General features: G+C 41.7%; 2 protein-coding genes across 2 annotated transcripts; both read right to left on the minus strand.

Annotated features, from left to right (window-relative positions):
• Window positions 1-282: 282 nt before the first annotated feature.
• On the minus strand, window positions 283-10,689 carry LOC115674400 (DDT domain-containing protein PTM). Its single transcript, XM_030596790.2, has 9 exons — window positions 8,949-10,689; window positions 8,246-8,839; window positions 6,522-7,665; window positions 6,121-6,412; window positions 5,913-6,037; window positions 4,404-4,921; window positions 3,600-3,628; window positions 1,309-1,974; window positions 283-1,211 (listed from the first exon to the last, which is right to left on the minus strand). Exons 1-9 carry the CDS (start codon window positions 10,511-10,513, stop codon window positions 934-936), a joined length of 5,211 nt encoding a protein of 1,736 aa, XP_030452650.1. The 5' UTR covers window positions 10,514-10,689; the 3' UTR covers window positions 283-933.
• Window positions 10,690-17,959: 7,270 nt separating this feature from the next.
• LOC115677936 (pseudouridine-5'-phosphate glycosidase) lies at window positions 17,960-23,897 on the minus strand. Its single transcript, XM_030601211.2, has 12 exons — window positions 23,739-23,897; window positions 22,737-22,839; window positions 22,521-22,631; window positions 22,071-22,153; window positions 21,028-21,087; window positions 20,872-20,932; window positions 20,045-20,151; window positions 19,876-19,953; window positions 18,971-19,016; window positions 18,760-18,880; window positions 18,546-18,631; window positions 17,960-18,315 (listed from the first exon to the last, which is right to left on the minus strand). The coding sequence occupies exons 1-12, from the start codon at window positions 23,811-23,813 to the stop codon at window positions 18,224-18,226; spliced, it is 1,023 nt and encodes a 340-aa protein (XP_030457071.2). The 5' UTR covers window positions 23,814-23,897; the 3' UTR covers window positions 17,960-18,223.
• Between the last annotated feature and the right edge of the window lie 969 nt (window positions 23,898-24,866).

Below are 24,866 nucleotides of genomic sequence, written 5' to 3' on the forward strand. Positions count from 1 at the left end.
ACTGTTGCACAAGGTACCACATTTGAGAAAAAAAACTCAAGCTCTTGCCGCGACTCTATCGACTTCAAGTTCAAAACTTGATGAAACCCAACCAATTTTTTTATCTCCTTTTCCCCCTTTCTTTCAGTGCAAAACCCGAATCCAGTTTGCGAGACATAACTTTTCGCTTCTAACTTAATAACACGATCCAACGACCGAAATGTTGAAGAAACAATGGCCAAAAGGAACCAGCCAGGAGATTCAGAGCCCTATATGCAAGAACAAACGTAAACAGAAACAGGATTGCAACTTCTGCAGAAATGCAGTGATCCATTTAACTGACTTTGTTCGAGCTGTAACATATCTCTGCTCACCCCTCCACATAAGCCCGATAAACGAATATTATTCGCCAATGTAAAATGAATCACCCTAGCATATTCTCTAAATTTCTGCCACGAATATAACCTAAATTAGAGAATTTACAAACATCTAACCTGATGGAGGTGGCAGCTTTGTTACGTTAAATGGGTCACTATTTCAATCTATACACTTCTAAATCCTCTACTCTGACAATTAGCTTGATGCCAGTAATGTGAGGCCTTGATCTGATGTTAGCAACAGCTCTTCCCAATCAGCAACCCAACAACAACCATTATGTTCACTTTGGTGCCTCGTTAGCCACTGGAGATGCTGGTGGTTCCTCCTGACATAAACATTATCAGACGGAAACTCCAGCAGGTGAGTTCAATCTAACACATCCTTCTGTTCTGTACTCAAAGTCTCTTTGAAAATGAATGCCGTAAGTCTATCACAAACAGGCTTCACATCTCTGTTTAACTACAAGATGCACACGCTTTCAATATCTCGCTTGAAGGTAATGTGGTCTTCTGCTTCAAACTCAGTTTCTGACATTGAAAACTGCTCACCCATTGTTAATTGATCTAATGGCCCTAGCTATGGTACCTCGTCCACTGGAACTGAAGCTGCTGAATTTTCTTTCCCAAGAGAATCATCTCCAAAGTTCACCTCATTGGAGGGCGGACTAACATTTAACACTTCCTCCAAACACTCGAATGCAGCATCGTTCCGCACCTCAGCAGATTTCAACCTCTTCGTAGTCGGTCCATAGGGGCAGATGGGAGGAGCCCGTTTAAGGCACTCATGACACCTGAATCCCATAAGTTTTTGCATCTTCTCATCATCAAGTCCAAAAGCATCTCCATGGTACCACTCTGTATCAGAGGAGCAGATATCAAAGTTATATTGTGAAATAGACAAACCACGGTTATTTATGACATTCAAACAACATTTAGACTCAATGCACGTTACCTTCACAACTTTCACAGGCAATATAATTTGACACAGAATCATGAGCCACTTCCCCACAAAGACGACATTTCACCTCAGTGTGCTCCACTTTTACAGTTCCATTAGGATCGACGAGTCTCGTATTTCGAAAATTCATCACCCGTTCTTCAGATGCCCTTGCAGATAACAGGAGACCATTTACCCAGCGGCTGTAACAGACCTCTGTTCTCTTCTTCTTCCATAAAGTATCCTTCTCCGGTTTCTTGGATATTCGCCTTTTGTACTTCATTCGTTTCCCCTTTTTAATTCCACCATGGCTCCTAGTTTGCAATGCGATGTTCTTTATAGCTTGTCTAGCAGAACGACGAAGAGGTACTCTTCGACAAGTTGATGATTGAACTGATTGCTTGCCAGTTGCTGCTCTCTTAACACCACGTATCTTTACAAGCCTGTGTTTTGCAAGAGCCTTTTTACTTTTCTTCGACAGGGGTTTTACACTTTTCGCCGACTTCCCCGTTATTTTACCTTTCCCAATTCTCGCCTTCATATTACCTCTGGGTTTCTCAGTTTTCCCTACCCTCTCCATCACCTTCCGAGGGTTACCTGTTTGGCATTGATGACATGTATAAGTGCACTCATCAGCAATGGCTCCAGCAGACCTCCGGACATGCCGCTTATGGAAAAAACCTGAAGTTTGCAAGAGAATTCATAGACAAAACAGCATTAGTTATTTAGGCAGTGACTAAATCCAGAAGAACCAGAAGAGTTGAGTCTGGCACCTAGTATGAGCAAGAACTTACAATACGACAACCAGTGGTTTTAAAAGCAGACCAGACAGGCCTGTCCAGTTCACACACTTAAACTGTCGGATGTCAAAACCAGCCAAGAACCAGTCAGTTTGAACCAGATCTTGACTTTTTTAAAGTAATTTATATCCATGGCCCCGCAAGCAATCAAAACTTGCCCTATTGGACTAGTACCCATGCTCAACCATCTGACATGTGGCCTTTTTATTTAATGGGCAAACATAATAGTGAATTATAACTCTCCCCTTCTGATAAAACAAATAGAGTTGCAGAGAACGTGACTCGAACATGCTCCCTCAGCAACATTTCGGGCACAACCAGGCCACATGAGTTGGTCAAGGCTTGAGTCAAGCAATTGTTTAATTTCATATGACAACTATTTGTTTGGCGAAATATACTAAAATTAAACAGGTCAGTTGAAACGGTCAAACCATATACAGTGACCAATCTGATTTACGGTTTTAAAGACATTGAAAACAACAAAGAGCAGTTAATTTTATCAACCAAGAGTATGTCAGATTAAACTCAAGACGTGCCCACAGCTAGAAGATACTTCTCTACTGAAGAAAACAGATCATTGCTCCATAGCAACTTATATCGGTAATGGCATGTATGCACCGACTTTTACTTTTTACTTAATCAAAGCTTCTTGACCTGAAACACCTGAAACTTTCCAAACATACAAAATGTTGATACATAAATCCACACATGACATACTAATGATTTTTTGAAAAACTTACTCATAATTTTTTGAAACTTGAAAAATATTTTAGATTTTGACAGGAGAGAAGAAAAAGTACTTTTTACTACTAATCTAAAACAAACACGTCCTTGTTTAGTGGAAAGGGCTTGGATAAGAAAAAGAATACAACAGAGCTAATGACTCCAACATTGTAGCCCTCAAAAAGCCATAACCAAAAAACACGTGGAAACTGGAAAGGGAAGTAGCAAACCAACTAGGCTTAATTGATAAGCACAGAGAGAATCCATCAATTAACTCTTTCCCACACTGCATAAGGGCCGAAAAGCGAGGAGTCTCTCTATTATTCATATCTAATCCGTTACAATTCGTTGTGAAAACAGCAAATACTATTCGTACCATATGTTCACGTTTAAGTTTTAGATGATTGTGACATCTGCTTTCTTCTCAGTCAAGCTAATTTTGCCCCACCATTTTAAACTTCTACAGATGACGACACTGTCTGCAATGGCAAGGATACCTAATTTAATATTTTCTTTGCACTAAGGATATCTAACTTTAGGCGGTGTTTTTATTGGGCAAAGTCATGCCTAATCTTTTGAGGATTCATTCAGCAATCAGCAATGTCCAAAGAGCGGCAAACTACACATCCGCATGAAAGGAAATTCCCCTGATCTCCATCATTCCCTCTTAAACAATGATACTAAGCTATTACGAATCAAATTCATGCAATAGTGATAGAGTGCAGGTAGTTAAAATTATAAAGATCAAATTTAACTTGATATGCAATCCCCATAATCACGTACCTTTGCAGTACTGACAGCTTATAGCTTCCCTGCAATCCAAAGAAAAAAGAGAAGATTCAGAAGGAAGAAATCCAAGAATGAGAATCATGACAAAATACTGAAAGAAAAAAAAAGATATAACAATCAACTGATCTAAGAGGATTTTATCTGGAAGCACCGAATTCCAAATATATTGTTCAGGAAAACCTTGAACTCAAGAATACAAAAGGATTGTCCTTCCTAGTATTGCGCCAACTGATAAAATAGATTAAAATTTCTAGCCTTTAATGCATTCTCAAGATATAGATCAATTAACACATTCTCAAGAGAACATGAATATTCCAACTCTTAATGCATTCTCAAGAAAACCCCTTAAACCTCTAGAGATAGATCACTTCCTCCAATTTTATACCAACAAAACCTAAAGTCAACATGATTATTACGAGTCAAAGAGAGAGAGATTGCGGTCAGAAGCTGACTGCGACAAAATTAATCGATTATAATTAAGATTATGATATCACAAAGGCAACTCACTGCTACAAAAGAAGCCAGTAAGAATACAAACATCTTCTATATAGCATTAAAAAATGACACCAACCACCCACAGGAATGAACATAACAGAGCATGAAGACATTGGCTAACCTTCTTTTTATGGGCTAAAGGGAGGAAAAGAAATGTTAACCAACAGTAAGCCACACAAATATAGCTTGTTCAATCAGACCCGAAGTGAGTACCTTCTTGTCTCTCACAGATATAATCACGTGCACAATTCCAGCCTAAGATCTAAGACTACAAGAAGATATAGTTGCAAAAACAGGTCATACCTGATTAGAACATCTTTCTTACAGTGCCCACATTGATAAAAATCAGCTCTTTCTGCTCTTGAGAAGAGATAGGACAACCCTTTTGCCTTGCGGAGTTGCTTCTTCAATGTCATATCGACCTCACAAAGTCTTGTAGAACTCATTTTATCAGAGAACTTCTTTGAAGTATGAGAATCAGAGTCCCCAGATATACTCGTCTTATTAGAGTTCCGGGCTATTCTCTTCTCTTCAAAGCTTTTTAAGAGATGCAAGGGGACAAAACATTCATTCAGCCAATATTTCTTCCTTTCACTGGAGCCTTCCTGAACAATTGATCCATGTCTCAAAACAACGTCAGGGATGACTCTTCTCTTTCCAAAATCAAGAAGATATTTTGCTGCATCTCCGTCTAAGGCTTTTCTGCGTATAATAACCTTTTTAAATGCCCTCGCTGACTTTTTGAGTTCTTTATCAAACTTGCTGAAAGGATTTGTGTTTTCAATATCATCCCACCGGATGTTTGAATGAAGTTCTCTAACCTGGACACAATAAATCAGCCATTAGACTTCATTAAAATTATTTGCAAAGATAAATGACTATGCTTCAAAGTAAGGAAATAATTTAATCAGCCCAGTATTTAAGTAACAAAATAAGTACAATGATAGCTGCTAGGTAAGACGCAACATCAACCAGAATGCAGTAACAGGACACTGCGACAAGGCAGAAAGACATGTGCAAGGCTTTAGCTTGAAAAAGAAATCAAACAACGATCACTTGCTTCTGAACCCCAGCCTTACTCACCTAAACACTCATAAAATAGACATGATTGAGAATGGACATATTTCAGTAAATGTTGATAACAAGGCACAAGATTATTGCAAACATTAGCTACCAGCATACTTCAGTAGTAGAGAAGGCTAATTTCATACCGGGTGACTTTGAATAAAATTAAGGTAATAGTTAAAGAGGGCTAAGGTGAACAACCTGTGTAGTAGTAACAATGCATGCATAATCGCATGTACTACTACAATACAACATCTCCAAAGATTGGCAGGCTGGAGGACAACCACTCTTTGTAGACAATACTTACTACTATCTATACCAAGTGTAATTTTAGTGTAATTCTCATTCGGCCAATGGGACAATAACTAATGAACCATCAAATAAGGCCCACCTAATGTAGTGTTACTGAATGCAGATTGCAGATACCTCACAAGCATTGTTTCTTCACAGGAAAAGAAAATACAGAACACACACACAAATGTTTAGCAAAAATAATCATACTTTAGGAGTAATTCACATCTAATGTAAGCATGCGTGATGGATCATAAACGATCCACCATTGTAGGGGGAGCTGACAGTGGCATCCAAAAATAAACCAGATTAGGCACAAAAAATTGAGAGACTGAGACCCAATAAATATGAGAAATCCACGACCATCTCTCTTCAACTGAAAATGCATGTGAGCAGCCTACTGGAGCTTAAGATTTAAATTTCAGAACAATAGAAATATGAACACAGGAGTAGGACCTGAAGAGCAAGCTGCTCGGTACTTGTTGATGATTCGACAGCTGCCCGCCAGGCGACATGTTTACTCCTCCTTGCGAAATCTGAACCATCAGGGTATAAGATTCCCGGAATCTTCACGCACCCAGCTGCAGAAATTCAAAATCCAAACAGAGTTTATATACACATATCATACCCCAAGCAAAGCATCAAAGAACCGGTAAGGGCGAACCTTGTCTGGCAGCCTTGTGAATTAGTGAACGAGGTAGAACCTTCCAATTGAACACCCGACGAGAGAGTCCACCGCCCCTCCACCAAAACATACTAGGTCCGCTTGAAGAACTATGTGAAGGCTTGTTCGACTCGAGATCTGAGCACCTGCCCCTTTTTCTGCTACTACTAGGCTTTGAAGATGTGCATGAAGAACTTGTCACGACATGAGAGGCTGAACCAAGCATCACAGAAGAGTCCTCATATTTGAACCACTCTTCTGAAATTGCAAGATGCCGCAAATTTGACTCTAGCTGTGCATAAAAAAAAAAAGAATTATATTTTGAAAATTCCAATACAAGACTTCAGAGAATCTCCAATTTTAACATCAACAGATTTAAAAAGTAAGGAGGAGAAACTTACTTTAAGCAACGAAGACTTCAGAGAAGCCAAATCCAATGCCTTGGTGACACCTCTATGCCATATTTTAGTGTAATGTGGACTCAGCCATGGACCCAATAGAAGCCCACGTAAACGGTGTTCCATCGAGATGATTTGACCAATGACATCTATAAGGTGGCCTTTCTTGCTCGGCTGTGATTGTAGAATATCCATCTCACTCCCAAAACCTTCCTGAGCAGGCTCCGCATACACTTTGAATAGACAATCAAACTCGTCGCTCGGAAATCTGCATAAGAAACACCATCCACACTTTTCTTTTTGAGCTGCAACACTTATCTCATCTGGCCAATTAAATTTAGCAAATTTTTTTGAGATGGCCTTCATCTGAATTGATATTGCTTCCTCAGCCGATCTTACATGGTCTTCCTTAACTTTGTCTGACGATTTTTCTGTTAATTCTTCTGCAACAGAAGCAGCTATCTGTCCAAACTTGTAAAGATTCACGTAAGTGTTTCGACCTTGTTCCACCGGTTCATCATTTTTTGCAGAGATAAATGTCAAGGAGGAGGCATTTGCAGCTGCAGATTCTGTTTTATCTGCTTTGCATTCTGAGATGGTAAATGTCATACAGAAATCTCCATGATTAGGGAACGTCCCAGGAATCTCAGACTTTTCTAGCAACTGCACATATCCATTAGAACAGCTTTGCCATTGTTTGGCTGGATCTGAACTAGTTAACGTAGTTTCAAATGAGCCTTCTGAACTCACGTGTGGAGTTTCTGCCACAGTAGCCACTTCTTTTCCAGATTTGGAAGTTTCAAATCCAGTGAAGTCAGAGGCTTGTAAGGGAGATTCCTTTTCCAAGCGCTTGTCATCATCAGCTTTATCAATACCTTCATAAGCTGCGCAGAAAGGCAGGGATGCCACTGTCATAGAAGCAGCAACAAATTGTCCCTTAACAGGCACCTTCAAAGGGGGAACAGAATTTGAGGAACCAAGATTAGCCTTCGCTATTCTTGAGCTGAAATGAATGCCCCATTGACTATTGATTGCCTTCAATATGTCAGAGTTAGCTTTCGCTGAACATTGAAGTACTTCAGTAACGAGATTCAGATCATTTTTGTTGTAATAATAGAAAGAGGCTTCAGTTTCAGATGAATCCAACCTGCAAATTCCAAAAAAAAAATTTGCATGAGCCCTGAGTATTATGTGATTAAGTAGGTAAGGTCGAGCATTTTTTAAACATAAAATGGACATCTCATGCCGTAAAGACTCGTAACAAAGTGGAAACAAGAAAAACTAATAGCAGGGTCAAAGAATGCTAAAGAAAATGAAAAGTGATTTTTGCCACTTAGTATGAACACAAGTTCACGAACATGGAGACATCATGCTGACAAAACACAATGAAAACATTTCATTTTTCTACCAGTTACAAAAAAAAGTCGACATCTTTGCACTAAGTAATTGTCATCGCAAGTCAGACTTTAGGACTTCATCAAACAACTAGGCAGTGGCATATCAACTATGTGTCATTATTGTTACACCGAACGCCAGGTCGAGCAAGGTAACATGAATTGACCATTAACGTAGACGCTGTAAATCAATGAGAATACAAACAGTAAGGCAGAGCCGCAAAGCAAACGACTTTAGAAGAGTGGCCAGGTTCCTAGCAGTACAATATAATAGTATTTAGGTTATATTTATAAAAGATGTTCCCTTTATCGTGCCAAAAACAAGAAACTTACACCAATAGATAGTCACAGCAGCTGTAATAAAGTCGACCGTGAGGATCAATTCCCAATAGCTCTGCCCCACGAACAGACCTACGTGGTCTTATCCATGACTTGTTTCTCTCTAGAGTGCACTCAGGGCAATACCAGTCCCCTTCTGGCAAAAGATCATTCACAACTCCAACACACCTTGAATGATATGCAGCAGGGCAACCATCGCAGCATATTAAATTTCCATCCATCTTACAAAGGCAGCACTCATCACTATTCCAGTCAGTGTCATCAGTAGTCTCCTCAGTCGAGCGAGCTCTACCTGAGGCATCCATTGCACCTGTCCTTTTCATGCTCCGATCAATATCAACATCAAGATCAGTCACCGAAGATCTCCGACTAAGTTCTGACCTTATAACTTCCACCTCCATCACCTCATCACACAGACACCGCAGTACCTCAACCTTTACAGGTATAGGCTGTTTGTAGTAATCATCCTTTAAAAGGTTTAGGTGACAAAGCTCAAGATCGCCCTGGAGTTTAGATCCATGCAGCAACAGGTATTCAACCAAGAATATGGGCCACGTTACTAAGTCCAGCAGGTCCCAATTAAGGCTCCTACATTTCAAAATGCAAAAACACATTTAGGAAAACAACAAAAGGAAAAAAGAGAAGCCTTTCCATATTACCATGCGGATAAACGATACAATGAAACGAACCACGATACCTCAAGCAATTCAATGCAGACATAGAACCTTCACAGGAGAGGTGCTCCAAATGCTTCCTCAGTGTTATGAGAAGGGAAACATGAATGGAGTCAACTAACGAATTAGCAGAATCTGATTTTAGCGCGACAACAAAATCTTCCAACCCAAAAGGACTCAAAAATAGCAAACTACTGAATGATCTCAAAAACGCATATACACAAAAGCCGTCCAGGACCGAGATTCCATCAAACTTTACATTTTGGGAAGAAGGGGGCAATTGCAACTTCGGAGGAATTACAATGCGTTCTTCCGGTTTGTCTTCCGTTATTGCGCTAACAGCAGGAGATGATGCGAGATCACTGATGGCATCCAACGGGGCCACGCCAGCATCACAAGTTTTGGTAGATCCTCTCCGTGCGCTTCTTCTCAATACTGTCCCGGCAGAGTTCAAATTACTCAAGTACTTCCTTTTCCTTCCCCGCCTACTTCCGTGTTCAGATGGGCTTGCGAAATTGCCTTGATTCCCGGTATGCATGGCATCACAAGTCTCGAAGGCGCCATCTTTCTGAGGCAAAGATACTTTAGAATCTTCTGCACTATCGCAAGTTATATCTCCAAAAGATCCCTTGCCAAATACATATGAAACCGAAACATCGACAGGACCAGACCTGGCTTCTTCACAAGCAATATCTGCAGAGCCACTCATAGGTCTCACTCCAGTAGGTCCATCAATCTCTACAGGAGCTTCTTGGAAAGTTCCATTGGCAATGTTAACTTCCATGGATCTTTCTTCCCCATTTCTGGCGATGTCTACATTATTGTCCTCGACCAACTGACATGACATGCTTTCACATAGCTGTCCATTGACATTGCACTCAACATCCTTCACTTCAGCATCAACTCCTAAATTCAAATCAATAAGACACTTTTTTCTTTCAGAAAGGGAATCCTCCTCCAAACTCTCATCCAAATCACTAGTCGCATCCAAATTTAAGTCGATCCTACTTCTCTTCACAGCTTTCACCTCGGAACCCTCATTCAAATCACGCCCATCATTCAAATTCAAACCTTCATTCAAATCCAACCCAGAATTCAAATCAAAGCCTCCCTTCCCATCCACATGTCTACTCGAATAGCCATTACACACCACCACATCTGTCAAATGGTCCTCTATATTCTCTTCCGCCGGATCATTCAAATCAATTTTCCCCCTCAAATCCTCTCTCACCCAGACATTTCTCTCCAAATCGCCACGAAACCCTTCCCCGCCCCGCAACCCCTCACTGCCCACAGCTTCTAAACCAACGACAACTACTTTATCATTACCCGCATTACCCGCACCTTCAGCTCCGGCATGGCGCCGCTTCTTTGACCTCCGGCCGGGTCGCACCGCACCGCCGGCCGCCTCGGCCCCGGCGCCGTCCCGGAAGAGCGCGGCCATCTCCCGCGACTCCAGCTCCTCCGAATCGCCGTCCCCGTACACGATTCTGAACAACCCAGAAGCCGGGTCGTATGATCTCACCGTCCCGGCAGAATTCCCGAGCCCCTTGAACGCCTTCCTGACGGTCCGGCCAACGAATTCCATGCGCGCGCCCCCCCTCCCTCTCTCAACTCCAGAGCCCCCGCGATCGCTCCGGCGCAACGACCCACTTGCCCAAAATCATCGCATCGCCGCCGAGGCACGGCGCATCGAGAGCGAGCGAGCGAGCGACGGAAAGAAAGAGGGTTTTTTGCGGGCAGGGGAGGGAGCAAGAAAATCTGGGTCGGCCGCCGAATCTCCCGTCCTGGGGAGTCTTTGAGAGGGCGGAGTTGGGAAAGTACCGAAACGAATTCTCTCTCCCTCTCTCCCTCCCTCTTTATTGCATGAATTTTTGGGGGGGGGGGGGGGTGTTACCTTCCGGGGAGAGGTGAGAGAGAAGAGAGAAGAGAAGGAAGGCGGAAAGTGTGAGCGAAGACGATCTCTTTTGCCTTTTGCGGATTTGAACTGGCGACCATTTTCGCTTTTCGGTCAAAGAGGAGGGGGGGGGTTCTTTCCCAACTCCTCCTCCTCCTCCTCCTCCTAATCTCTCTGTTCTCCCATTCGCTGATCGCCGGCGCGTCGGAGAGCTCTCGTCGGATTAGCGACGGGAGGGACCCAAAAACGGAAAAAAAAAAGAATCGAATCTCTATCGAGTTGTTTTCTCAGGAAGTGGCGAATTTTGATTTTGGTTTTCCGTCCAATTGTCGCGGGAATTGGAGAGTGTTCGCGAGCAGCCAAATTTGGTTTTTTTCTCTCGAAAAACATCGACGTGATTGGTTTCTTCCCTCTCTGGATTTCATTTCCTTTTGGGATTTGGATTGTGGATTGTGGATCCTCTCCGATTAATATTAGGCGCTGATCCTTTTCAATTACGAAGCTTCCCTCTTTTAATCGCCGGGGGGGGAGCCGGCGACGGGTGAACTCCCGTCCTCCTTCGACGATGGAGCTGAGCGTGGCTTTTTGATGGGTAAAAGTAACGAGGGGGAAAAAAGAGGAGGGGTGTAAAGGTTAAAAGCGGTGCGAGAATAGCTCGATCCGGCGTCCGTGGCGAATTTGCCTAGTGATTCGAGACCTTAGGCGGATAGAGCCCGGCATTGGTGCCGGAGGACGAGAGGCGAGCGGAAGGGAACTCGATTGCGGTATCGGATCTGTAATTATGGGTGGGATCTAGATAGATGATTAGATTAATGGCATTCGGATAATTTGATTAAAAAAGAAAAAGGGCTATGGGAATAAGGTATCTGCGTGCGACGTAAAACATACGTAGATGCCGAAGTAGACGAAACCTGAATATATATACCAGATTACCAAAAAAATGCTCGGATAAAGATCTAACCTTCAGGGCAAGCATGCTTTGATCCGGTGAGGAGCGGATTTCGGAGAAGTCGGATTCTGATCCACCGTTTGAGCCCGGCGGCGATCGACGGAGCAGGCGCCTCCGTAGGGTTTAGAGTTGAAGAGCGGAGGACGCAATTGAGACGGACTACTTTGAAGCCCTTTTATACGCAGGAAAGATCGATAATACCGAGGAAGGAGTCGGTAATTATTAATTACATGCCTAATTTTACAATAAAACGTTGACGTAGCGGCTCTTAAAAGATTAATCCGTAATAGAAGTACCATTAATGCGAACCAAAATAAAATTTTGCAGTGTTGAAAGTTCAAAATGATTCTTTTGCGACCTCAAAAGTCTAAAATGTTCCTCATTCACGTAAAAAACGCGAGACTCTAACGTTTTACTCTCACTGTGTTCGAATATTTAGAAAATAATGATCGATTGAACGAATACACTTTGAATTTATATGTTTCTATTTTCTCGTTTAGTGATTAATCACATTGAAATTTATCAAACTTCTAGGTATGAAAAAAGTAGATAACACCAAATAGAAAAAATGGTTACTAAAAAAGCAAAAAATAAAGGAATTCATGTGCAAATTATGTATTTTTATTACATTATTGTCAATCTAAAAAAAAAAAATTCCACGAGGAGTCGCAAAATGGAAACATTTATCAGGTATTGGAATGAATGCGAGTTAACCAAAATTGAGACTTGCAAAATTGTCCATATCTCAATCTTGGCTGTGACCACCTAGTTTACCTAATAAAGATTGGGAGATATAGTGAGGTAAGTTGTAGTCTTTCCTTCTTTGCATGGCACAGTCACATTTTAGGTATGGTATCTAAGTTTATGGCAAGGTCACATTTTAGTTAGTGTATCTAGTTTGGTAATTATGGGCATGATCCGAGAGAAAATCCAAGTGAGATCCACATTAACGCATTCTTAATTTTTTTTTAATTGAAGAGGGAATTGATTAATAGCATAGAATATACACTAATACATTCATTTCGTATAGTTAGACAAATATATAATTTTTGTATCATTCGGACGAGGATGGACCCAAGCCCCAAGAAGAGGTGGTGGGTCCCTAAGGACAATGTTGGTTTAGTGCAATTTTTCTAGCAGCTACGTGGTATAACCAACGAAATAGGGGTGATTGGTCCCAACTAGGGACCAATTGGTCCTAGGACCGAGAACCAGTGGTCCGGTCCAATCTACTGAAACCAGTTTTATGTCAATGAAATTCATTTAGAGTTTAGATTACATTAAACAAACTTTTTTCAAGAAATAAAAAAAATAAAAAAAAGTATATGTAGTCGGTCCGGTTTCCCCTTTGAACTAGGAACCGGACTGCTTAGACACTGCTCTACTTTTAAGAACTGGGAATCGGACCCAACAGGCCGATTTGGTCCGGGCGATTCTCGATTTGGGCGGTTCGTTTTTCATATCTCTAAAACGAAATGCTTGGGTTTTTTTGTTTATAAGAGCAAAATGTTGGGTTAGACAGTAAGGGAGTTGGCTCCTCTCATTGTGGTTTCAAATGCTAACCTTAGTTTTGAGCATTCTTAAAGCTAAATGATGGACTGAGGCGAGGGGAGTGCACCCTCGAGATTGCTCGGAGATGAGGGTGTGTGCACCCTTAAGATTGCTGGGGAGGCGAATTGGTTGAAACGCGCGAAAACCACCACATTGCCGCTAAACCCTAAATAAGAAAAAATGAGCTAACCCCGGCGTCCATGCCCAGGTCCATTGAGGCGAGGCACGTGTTCATCGACATTGGGCTCGGGACCTCGATGCCCGAGCCTAGGTCCCTTGAGGCCGAGCGGGATCTCGGAGCCCGTTCCTCGGTTCTTGGTCCCCGGGTACATGGAGGTCGGGTTCGGGTCCTCGACGATCGGGTTGGGGTCCATCAAGGCCGAACTCGTGACCTAGTACCCATTTCCGATTTCCGAATTGCTTATGCGTGAATCTCTATCGTCCATATAATATATGTCTATTTAGAAAAATCAAATTCTTATCGAACACAGAAAAATATTTTCTAACTTATCTTCAGGTTTCAACCACGTACCGAAAAAATGTTATTAACTTTCTAGAAAATATTTTTTAAAAATATCACATTTTCCGCGAAATTCTCTTTGATCTTGTCTCGGGCACACTGAGGGTGCGTATGACAATCATTCTGTGCCCGAGAACTATTTCTACTCAGAAATGATTCTTTTTGATTCTGTGCCCGGAAAAAATTTCTGAGCATTTAAAGGCGTTTGGTAACTGTCTAAAATTTCTATTCCTGGGATAGAAAAGAACAGAATACGTTTGGTAACTACACAAAATTTCTTTTTATTAATAATATTTTAAATTGTTTAATTTTTTTTTTCTTTCTACCCTTCCCTTCTTTGGCCATGGCCGGTTGCCGGCGCCGGCGACCGGCCACAGGCCAGGGCTTCGCAGCCCTCGCCACCGCCCTGGCCGCCTGCCTCACCGCCGGCCTCGCCCAGATCAGGCGAGGCCGACCTCGCCATGATCGACGGCGAGCCACCTCACCCAGGCGGCGAGGGTCCAGCCCTCGCCCTCGCCGGCGAGGGGGACCCTCGCCTCCGCCGGCGGCCGGCGAGGGCCATGACGCCCTCGTCGGCCATGGGCTATGGCTGGTCGCCGGCGGCCGGCCGGCCGGCCGTCGGCGACCGACCACAGCCCAGGGAAGAACAACATAAAGAAGAAAAGAAAAAGAAGAAAAAGAACTCATTCTCAAAATTATGTCGAGAAACAAGAAGCAACTTTTTTTTACTTCTTGTTTCTTTTTCAAAACTGTTTCTGGGCACAAATTTTTGCAAAAATATGCCAGGGAATAAAAAGTTTACCAAACGCATTTCTGTTCCCAAACTATTTCTGGAAATAAAAGAATAGAAATTTTTACTATTTGACACGTTACCAAACGGGTCTAAAGCAGGTGCTACGGGTAACCGGAAAAAGTTGGCACTCTTGCCATTGACGGCTAACGCAAATGAGCGAAAGTTGATGCGCTTTTGTGGGCGATTAGGGCTACGCACGAGCTGAAAGGACAAGAACTCCTTTAATTCGAGCGGCGACCCCCAGAACAGGAAAAGACGAAGGTTCTGTATGGTCGGTGTTTTCACGTGAGTTAATGCCCGAACAAGCAAAAAACATAAATAAATAATATAAAAGTAAAAAAGAGGAAAAGGAAAAAGAAAAAAAAGCGGTCATTGGAAAAATAAAAGAATTTGTCAAAGAGTGCCCAGCACGCAATTTTTTTGAGCAACCAAATAAGAAAATGTTGCTGTTTTTTTATTACATTTCTTTTTAATGTCACGTGTAATGAGTACCTTGAAAAATCGAAGAATTTCTTTATAAAGTATTTAAAAAAAATTAAAAAAAGAGAGAGGGAATTAGACAAAAAATATGATCTGATGCTTGCCGATAGAGAAAGGTATGCGTGCTCCCCTGAGAAATAAAGAGGAAGGAGCGAATGCCGGCCCAAGACCCGGCCAAGGGCGCGTCCGTATTCGGGTCAACCGGGGCCCGGCGAACACGTTTGTTAAACGGGTCAAAAATACGGTCAGTCCATATCTCGTCCGTTTTAATTGGGGTTGACTCTTCTTTTGTCCTATTGTTCAAAGCATGCTTTGGTGTTATCCATTTTTACAAAAAAAAAAAGTTATAACGCTCAATGCACGACGATTAACGTTCGATGCACCGAGGCATGCGTAGCATTTGTCGTTAGGACGCTCAAAAAGGCCTCTCACGAGGCAAATCCGTTGCCCTTTGCCTTTGCCTCGTGGTACTTGCCGCGTGCAAAAATCCGAAACGGTCCGAGAGAGTTCGCGGACAGAGCGTGGAAGAGGAAACGCTTCACGGGGGCTTTTGAGACCGTCCTTCACGAGTTGGTGGTATCATCCATTCTTTCCTCCGAGGGATGTCGGGTTCTGACGAAATAAGATCGAACTTTTCGGTTCTTGTTCAGCTCGATGACGACGAGAACACGGTTCTACATCATCTACGCATGCGTCAAATAAACGATCCGCGAAACATAGGCATGCATCGAATACAAATATGTTTCGTCACTACATATTCACTGGGCAAACTTTTGACCGTAATATTTTTGTACGACGTTATCCGATTTCAAATTCCCTTTTTATCCTCCACGGCAAGAGAATTCACTTCAGGGCGAGCGAGTCTCGGTCAAGAATATTTAGAAATAAACAGTGAGGCTATAAGGATCAAAAGGGGTTATGATTACAAGGACAAATCAACTCTCGAATAGTCTTCCAAGCAAAATCAAATGAACAATGTCCAAAGAAGGAGAATGCCGACACAAAATTTGGTGTGGAGTCGCTAAAAAGGTTACCACCGCGTGGGGTTTGGACCGCAATCGCGTTGACGTTGACGAGAACTTTTAGGTGCTGGGGGCAAGCGCCATACGACATCGGAATTAGTTGGCCAAACCTCGCCAACAATCAAGTAAAACGACACCATCACCAATCGGGAAAAAGGTGATGAATGATGATGACGTTGATGAGCGAGTACGAACTTGGAGATGGGCCAAGGCCCATGGGCTGCGAGCACGACCAGCCTTTTTCATACTGGGCCGAGCTGAGGATTTGGGCTGGGCCCACTCACTGTAGGATTAGACAAGATATACATCGACCTTCGGTAAAGGGCAGCAAGCTGTATCTTTCAAATTTTATTTTTAGTGCATCTCTAGTGTTAATTAATTGAAAGAATTAATGCACCAGATCTTCTGATGCGTAGTTATGACCGGATCTATGAGATATGTTTTTTCGGTCTCTATCGGAAAAAGGTACGTCTTCGGCTTAAGAAAACCACCGTCAAAGTCGACGATGAGTCGGAAAAATGCAAAGGCCAATTGAAATATCAAAATGCTAACGGCTGTGTCGACGGGTATTATGGTTGTTTCTAGTGTAAAGGTCCATTTCTTATTTCATGGTAGTCATCGCCCAGAGCATTGGCCGTCGGCAATCACCACGTGGTGGTTAGGAGTGCGAGGACGACGTTGGAGACCCGATGAGCTAGATGCATGCGCAACTTGGTGACCGATAAGATAGAGTGCTTGAGCAGCACAGAGAACATGGTCTACACGGCATGATCTTGCGGCAATGTCGCTCCGGCCAGCATGCACTGTGGAGATGAGCACGACTCAATTTTGAAAAATGCAAGAATAAGAAAAATTCTTACTCATCCTAATGGTCATGAGATAACTAGGGTCAATAACGTTACATCAAATAAACGTTTGGTTCATACTTCACGAGCACAATTAATAGCGATTGCCCATTATATTCTTAAAATGCGATTGGCTTGATTTGCTAAAAATATTTCCCAACTTACCTTTAGACTAATAAAAGATTGTGGAAACAACATCAGTTGTAGTTGTACGATTTTACGATGATTCAACATGACTTTCTTTTGAACGAGTCCAGTTCATGCCATGTTTCATTGGCATTTGCAATTTTCTCGGGGGCCAGATTTCAAGGCTCTTGTCCGTGTTCTGGTGTTCTTCTTAATGGAATTGTCTAAAATCGTCTGTCGCCTCATCATCTAATCTTACGGATCGATAGGAATTAAGCAGCATATGTCAAGGACATCGCTAGAAAACAAAAGAAGGATTTTGTATGAATTCCCGAGGATGATCGTTGATAAAAGAATAAAGTCACCGTGTCTTTACAAAGATGAGAGTTCAAGGAACAATGTCAAATCACTGAACTCCTCCAAGAGTGATGGAGCTGGTGTTCCAAGGATGACAGTAAAATGATCCGGTCGATCCATGTAACCATCATGACCGGCCCTATTCGCAGCTCATCTAAAGCATCGAGGACACCGACCCAGAATGGGCTATCTACATTTGGAAAAGAGTTGAGAAAACACCGCATCCACAACCAGGAGAGAGGGACAACAGACGGTGAAAAGAAGCGAGCAGAAGACCGACCTGATCCGTCTTCCATGACCTTTGGAAGGAAATGTGCAAATGGAATCCTTTTATCCGGCATTAGATAAATGAAAAGGATCATCAGACATCAATGCTAACATAAAACATAACAATTAAAGTAAGAGATAGGGTACTACAAACTCATGATCGGACCTGAGTAGTACCCGAGGGCTGTAAGGATCAGTTTCAGCCTACCCTGTCACAAGGAGAAATATGTACCGAATCAGTTCAGGCAGCCTGATTATGTCTTACACCTTCCGTCCTTCTCCATAGTCCATAATGAACCATATAGACAATTTGCCAACATCCATGAATCAAATTGAACCATGATTCTTTGTATCTTGCAACATTTAATTGCAGGATTCTAAGTATCTTCGATCAGATGGACAGACTGTGAGTCCTTGTGCTGAATTCATTCTATTTTTCTTTCCTCTGTCAAATGCTACCAATGGTTACCGGACAGTGATATGCTTTCGCATTACTCACCACTATTTTGATGTCCTCTGAGTTGAGCAAGGGCTGCTGCAATCTTAGCCCCAACTTGAGCATTGTTCTTTAATAACGCAATATCTGTTGTATGTCAAGAAAATCAATATTCCCCAAAAATCCAGTTATTATTGCAAGGTGCAGTGGAACATTCCACTCTTAAGTTAGTCTCCGAAGGCGTATGGATTGAAACGCTGTTAATTTAATTCATTGCAACAAATAGGTCGCTCAAAAATGCACCAATATAACTTGTTACCACAACATGAAAAGCAGAAATAGAAGTTAAAGCATATAAATGGTCAAAAGAAGGATACTGGACGCGAGCGAGGTGCCTCCTGTAAGTTCATTGACTCTAGATAGCAGGAACGGGGTTTCCGCATTTCCCGTTATATTCTTAGCCCTGAAAATACAGAAAAAAGGAGAAGACATTATATGAATACAGAAGACATGCAAGAGGATGATCAGGCTGAAAAAATGAAAAAACAATATTTAGATACACAATATAAGGAAACAAAAAGAGAAGTTCACCTAGCTTCTCCAATGGCTCTCTCGATCGCATCCTCAATTAATTGACCAGAAGCTGAGTGTTCTTTGGGAATCGGTACGGCAAAAAGGATTCCACTTCCTAGCCGGAGCTTCATATTAGCATCTGCCATGAAGAACAGCTATGAGGAGATGCATGCAAGATAACCCTATAATAAGAAGATAAAACCAGGGACAAAGGACCTCAGTCACTTGCCTATAAGTCGAGCACAATCTTCGGGTGTGTCTACACGACAAGGCACCTAGACATTATTTGAGACAGTTTCAGCAGACTTGGTGCAAGATCTTGGCACAGTCATATAAGTTGCTTTGCTACAAATATAAACTCCAAGGATCATGAGGGCGATCCTTTGTCTTCTATAGAATCCACCATCAATTTCAGCCTATCGAGACATTCAGAATACATAGCTCTTCGAAACCTCCAGCATAACTACGTCTATGTAGAGTACACGATCTTTAATAAAGTTGCATACTTAACTATGTAGAGTTCACAATCTCTAATCAAGTTGCTTACTTTGTCCTCTACACAAAATTATTGTTGGCACTTGAGAAACTACAGTGAAAACAGTCTAAACGGCTGAAAACTTTTCCTTCAATGAAAATTGAAAATCACAAAAGCATAAAGCAGGTTCTGTTAAATCCGGAGGACCTTGAGGAGACTAGTTTCCTTATCTACCATTCATATGGCACGCCTCCCCCCTGTAACTCAGATATCATGAGCTGAAACAGATGCAGTATGAAGATTGCAAGAACGTGGTTTTGGTCAAGTATAGGACTAATAGGAGGCACTCTGTTTGTTCTGGCTAAGCCATTGAAATTGTGATAATGAATTATCAAAATCTCATCATATCACATTTATGGCTGTTCAAAGCAAATCAAAACAATAATCATAAGGGACTGGACATGTGATGAACCATGCATTCAACCCCTCTTTCATAATTTAAAATCTAGATCCACATGTTTCTATCTTAACTAGACCGCACACTATCCAAACTGCCCATCTCATTTCCAAGTAAATGATAATGTGCAGCAAGGAGCAAATGACAAATGCAAATAAAAAATTAGACAGGTTTTTCACAAAATAGGGTTTATTGTCCTGACCCGGCAACCACTCCTCTCTGTGAAGAAAGCTGGAAACTCATTAGTAGCATATGTAGCAACACAAACACCCTGGGTTTCCTGCAATGGAACAATAGAATCAACAACTGATGTCCGTGTACATTAACTTCTGTTCGATGTCAATAGGTTCCGAAGAAAAATCCGATCATACCAAGTATTCAAGGGTCCTAGGAATGTCCAGAATAGATTTTACACCAGCAGAGACAACTGCTACTGGAGTCCTTCCAAGCTCTGTAAGGTCAGATGAAGTGTCCAGTGCTACATGTGAATTACAAAGACAAGGTAATATACATCAGTCCTAAGATCACAAAGGCTCCACTAATGAAAGCTCAAGGCAATGGAATTGTACACAAAATGCACAAAATGTCAGAAACAATAGTATGACTCCTCTTTTTCTTGAAGTAGATAGTGACATTGTCTGGTGCATCTTGGAATCCTTCGTAGGGACAGGACAAGAGTTGTCTTCGAGTTTATAAGAAAAAGCACACCAAAACTAAAGAATTTGGTGGAAAAAGAGGACGGAGGAGATAAAAAGCTAACATTATCTTATGGCTTTGTTCAAAATTTTTGCAGCTATCGCCAAGTGGCAATGGCACCCCCACCCAAGGCCATTCGTTCCAAGAGCAATCATTACTTAAATTCACCTGTAGGGGCCATGGACTGGGAGAGGACTTTTGTGGCTGCAACATTTAGAGTAAGATGAGGGTGGTGTGTGGAAAAGGAGAAAGGATTTGGGGGCTCTACCAATGGGTGTACAATGTCTGAATTTTACTAACCATATCCAAAGTGCAATTGATGTTCAAAATATTTCAATGGCCAATGCCAAGAGAGGGAATGGGTGGTGGAGAGAGAAGGAAAAGAAGTTGAAGCACTGATGGTACTCCTATGAGAGTCCATGGATGTTTAGTAAAAGTACAGAATCACCAATTTTGGTTGCTTCTAAATCAAGTAGACAGACTCTAGTCAAAGTAAACTTACTATTCTCGCCATGTCGATGCACTCCTCCAATTCCTCCAGTAACGAAAATAGGAATGCCAACCTGCAGGAACTTGAGTACAACTTGAGAAAATTGCTCGACAATTAGCCTTTAAATGAAATAAAACGAATTGAGATGAGAGAAACAGAAGTGCTGACCTTGGATGCGAAAAACATGGTAGCAGAAACTGTTGTCGCACCATTTCCTCTAATAGACACCTATAAAGGCCACAATCAATCTTTAACATCAGCACGATCGAACAATGGTGTCGCAACCGCCCTTTAGATGTCCACAAATGGGAATGATAAGGAAGAAATGTCATCCATCACGACTGTTTTCTGTCTCATTTTCCCACGTATGCTTCACTCTAGGCATAGATTTGGCAGTCGAAAAGTTTGATTATTGCAAGTATTGTTGATAAAGTCAAAATATCAGGGGATGATCATTTCCACAGTTTTAGTACTTTATGCATCAAGAAAACATAGTAGAAAGTTGTTTTGATATTTCTCGTGAAAAAATTCAATGGTTTAGCGCAGCTCCTATTAAAGGAAGAGTCATATTAGCATATATACACTGTTCCAAGTAGAGCTAGTTTGTTTTTTATGCAGCAGTAATATTACGAATCACTTCAAGCAAATCCTCGAATAACTGGTCAGGGCCCGTTCTACCCCTTCGATAGCCTCATAATGCCCTTTGCCTTTTCAGCACCCCTAGGTTTGCTGCCACCACCCTTGATGTGCTGGGGAGCATTTTATAGGTATGACATTTAGAATAAGGATTCTGGCAGCCGAGGCCATGCCTCACCAAGCTAGCTGCCACTGTCCAAAGCCACTGCCACGTGGGGCCAGAGTACATAGGAATTTGCACACTAAGTGACATGCCCAAGAACTTGATCTTATACTGATAACAAACTGGCCGAAAACGAAGCAGCCTTCACAAAAGTTGAAGGTATGGAATTGGCAATGAGGATGAACCTTGTAAATATTACATTTCAAACTTTTTTGTACTCCAAGTGGAACTTGGTCTACATTATAAGAGCTACAACCATGAGATCTTGTAACATAAGAAGGAAGATTGTATGATCCATTCCATCAGTATATCCTAAGCCAAGAACCAAAAATGCCTCCATCTTCACTTGAAAGAAAAAAAAAAATAACTATGGTGAGAAACAAACATGGGCCAAAGTACAAGAGCCACTCACCACATGCGCAATATCCCTACGAGCCGTCTTTTGAGCTCTACTTCCAAGATTAGCAAGCTTTTGTAGGTCTTCCAAGCTCAGGCCTGCACATGGAATAACAAGTGAGATTTAATAAGAGGACCAGCATTGTCACTATCTACATCAGAGGTAGGTCAGCTCATCCTTACAGAAGAGCACCAAAGGAAAGATGTAGTAATATGCACATTCACAATTTAAGGCATCCTTCCTTCTAGATTCTATCAAACATCATGTCCTAAAAGCTGGCGAGAAAGATCTAGTAGCAGTCCTTTCTGGCTAATATTAGATGTCTCAACCTACAATATGACTTTTATCATTCCTACTCATGGAAGAATACAGTTGGAGAAGAATAAGACTTGAAACTTTTGCAGCTAGAAGAGTACGTCTTTCAGAAAACCATATTAAAAGGATAATGAAGGCGACAAAGGATACCTATGCATGGTACACCATCTAAGATGGCTATTGTTGCAGGAATAGCTCCATTTACCCTGACAATTGCCTCCAACTGCTTAGCAGTCTCGAGATTCTGAGGATAAGGCATTCCTGATAGAAGGAAACCGGGCATGCAGAAATGAAAACGATTACTAGCAGAGAATCGCAAGCAGTTAAACACAGCCGGCAACATGGAGATGGAATCAGAGCATATACCGTGAGAAATGACGGTGGACTCCAGGGCAACAACTGGTTTCCCACTCGACAAAGCCTCAGCCACCTCCGGAGATATCTTCATCAGTCCACTGGCATCGTCACTCTACAGAGAGAGAGAAACGCAGGAAATAAGTGCAACCTCAATCCTCTTTGCGGTAACTTAGAGAACTATCATAATCCTCCAACTCTCCGAAGTACAAAAAAATAAAACACAATAGATGAAAGTTTTGGCTACAAATGGGGCTCTGATACATTTGGGTAACTAATTACTCTTGCACAAGACATCCTAAAATAAAATCAATCACCTATTTTCCTATTGAAGTTCACTCCATACTCGACATCTTCACCAACAGAACTCAAATTTGCCGCTATTTCCGCGGCAGTTCTGGATGCTAAATCTCTTCTTCACGCAAGCTCGTCGAAAAGCCACTCCGACCCAAGTTTCAAATGAGACACGACTACTGGTTAAGGCAAAGAAGACGCAAAATACGAGCTTCGGGAAGTTTTTGTCACTGGACACTCGAGTACCCTCGACCGCCCTGCAAATATGCCTTAGCCTCACCGAGATTGATAAAAATGAGAAAAAACAAGTAGCGATCATCCATTTCGGTGAGATCAGCCGTTTGAGTTCGGGATCTCTCGAGCAACGAACACGGAAAGAACATGAAAAGCAAAGAACCCAAGTGCGAAGAGAGTCAAAGGATCAAACTTTCTTCGACCCAGCTTCGAAGCTCTTCGATATCATCAACAGTAAAGGGCGAACGAACGCAATTCGTTCAATCTGCAACGAAATTTAAGGGGGCGAGAACTGGTATCACAGTGAGAGAGAGAGAGTGATTGTGTGTACGGTGGAAAAGGACAAATTTTGAAGCTAGTGATGGGGAGAGACGTCCTAATTTCCTCAAAAAAGGAAAGTTCGATCCGTTGCTGCTTCGCAATGGGAGCGCGACATTGTCGGAGAAACAGGCGAAGACCGGACGAAGAAGATGGAGCTGACGTTACCTCGGGAAGCTTAGAGTCGGCGGGCTGCAGGTGGCGGTGGAGGTTGGTTAGTCTCGAGATGGCTGAAGAATGCATTTCCAAACTGCGGATCCAGAGAAAGACAAGAGTTGAGCACTGGGCAAGGCGAAGACTGATGATGAAGACGATGAGGGAAATCTGAACCGGAATCTGGAAGAGTGACACCAGACCGGTTACCGTAGAATAGCCAAAAACCGGACAATTCGGTCCAGTATGGTCCGATTCCTGAGTTGGACTGGGATCATGCTCACTCCGAATTGAGTTACTCTTCGAAGCTCCAAAAAGAATATAACCTTCAACGGTTTAATATCACTAAAAATCTCAAATTACAACTCTGGGATTGAATCTACCTAAAATTAATTTTCGTGATATAAAAAAATTATTGAACTGATGCACCCGTATCACATTTAGCCCAAATTGATTTTTATATTACAAAATATTTATTTATCCCAAATTAGTACATCCAATGTAGTACATGTGTATTATGGTGTTTGAGATTTTTGGTGATGTTAGCCCTTTTTAGTATATACAAGAGGAAAAAGAAAAAAAATAAATATCATATCTGATTTCACAATTTCGTACTTTTGGTAAAAATGATATTTATGCCGACTGATGAGTGGTGGCTACGAGGAAATTTTGTTATTAATGGGTAAACGACTTTGAAATTAATTTTGGACAAGTTTTTATGCTAAAAAGTTAGTTTTGTCTTATATATGATTAGCACCGGGGTTCAGACGCGCTGCGTATGTGCGAATAATTAGGCAATTATGTAAAGAAAGAATGAATTAAGTATCATAATGGGTGGACCCAAGATACTAAAAAGTAAGGGTAATTTAACAGCGGGAAGAGGAAAAAAAAACAATTGATTTTATAAAAAATAAATGGGTATAAGAGAAGAAAGGAGGGATAATTTTGGAAATTTCTGAGACAATTGAGTGTTTTAATTTAAATATCTAAACATGGAGTACGCATATTTTTTTATATAAAAGATAATTTCACGATACTATTAACTTCTTTCACGCCTAAATCAAGATTGAAAAGTTTCATAAATTCGTGTTAAATATACGATACATAGAGATTAGAAATAGATATATTCAAGATTCATAGAGA

This window comes from Syzygium oleosum, unplaced genomic scaffold, assembly GCF_021117445.2.
Source record: "Syzygium oleosum isolate NSW1041296 unplaced genomic scaffold, Sole_v2.1 Sole_v2.07, whole genome shotgun sequence".
NCBI classification, from domain to species: domain Eukaryota; kingdom Viridiplantae; phylum Streptophyta; class Magnoliopsida; order Myrtales; family Myrtaceae; genus Syzygium; species Syzygium oleosum.

Coding starts and splice junctions, on each gene's coding strand:
- LOC115674400 (XM_030596790.2), bottom strand. CDS start 10,513: ATGGAATTCGTTGGCCGGACCGTCAGGAAGGCGTTCAAGGGGCTCGGG. Junction 1,975..3,599: donor AAGCTGTCAGTACTGCAAAG/GTACGTGATTAT, acceptor TGCAAACTTCAG/GTTTTTTCCATAAGCGGCAT. Junction 1,212..1,308: donor TGCCTGTGAAAGTTGTGAAG/GTAACGTGCATT, acceptor CCTCTGATACAG/AGTGGTACCATGGAGATGCT.
- LOC115677936 (XM_030601211.2), bottom strand. CDS start 23,813: ATGCATTCTTCAGCCATCTCGAGACTAACCAACCTCCACCGCCACCTG. Junction 22,632..22,736: donor GTCCACCGTCATTTCTCACG/GTATATGCTCTG, acceptor TCCTTCTATCAG/GAATGCCTTATCCTCAGAAT. Junction 21,088..22,070: donor GTAGGGATATTGCGCATGTG/GTGAGTGGCTCT, acceptor TGGCCTTTATAG/GTGTCTATTAGAGGAAATGG.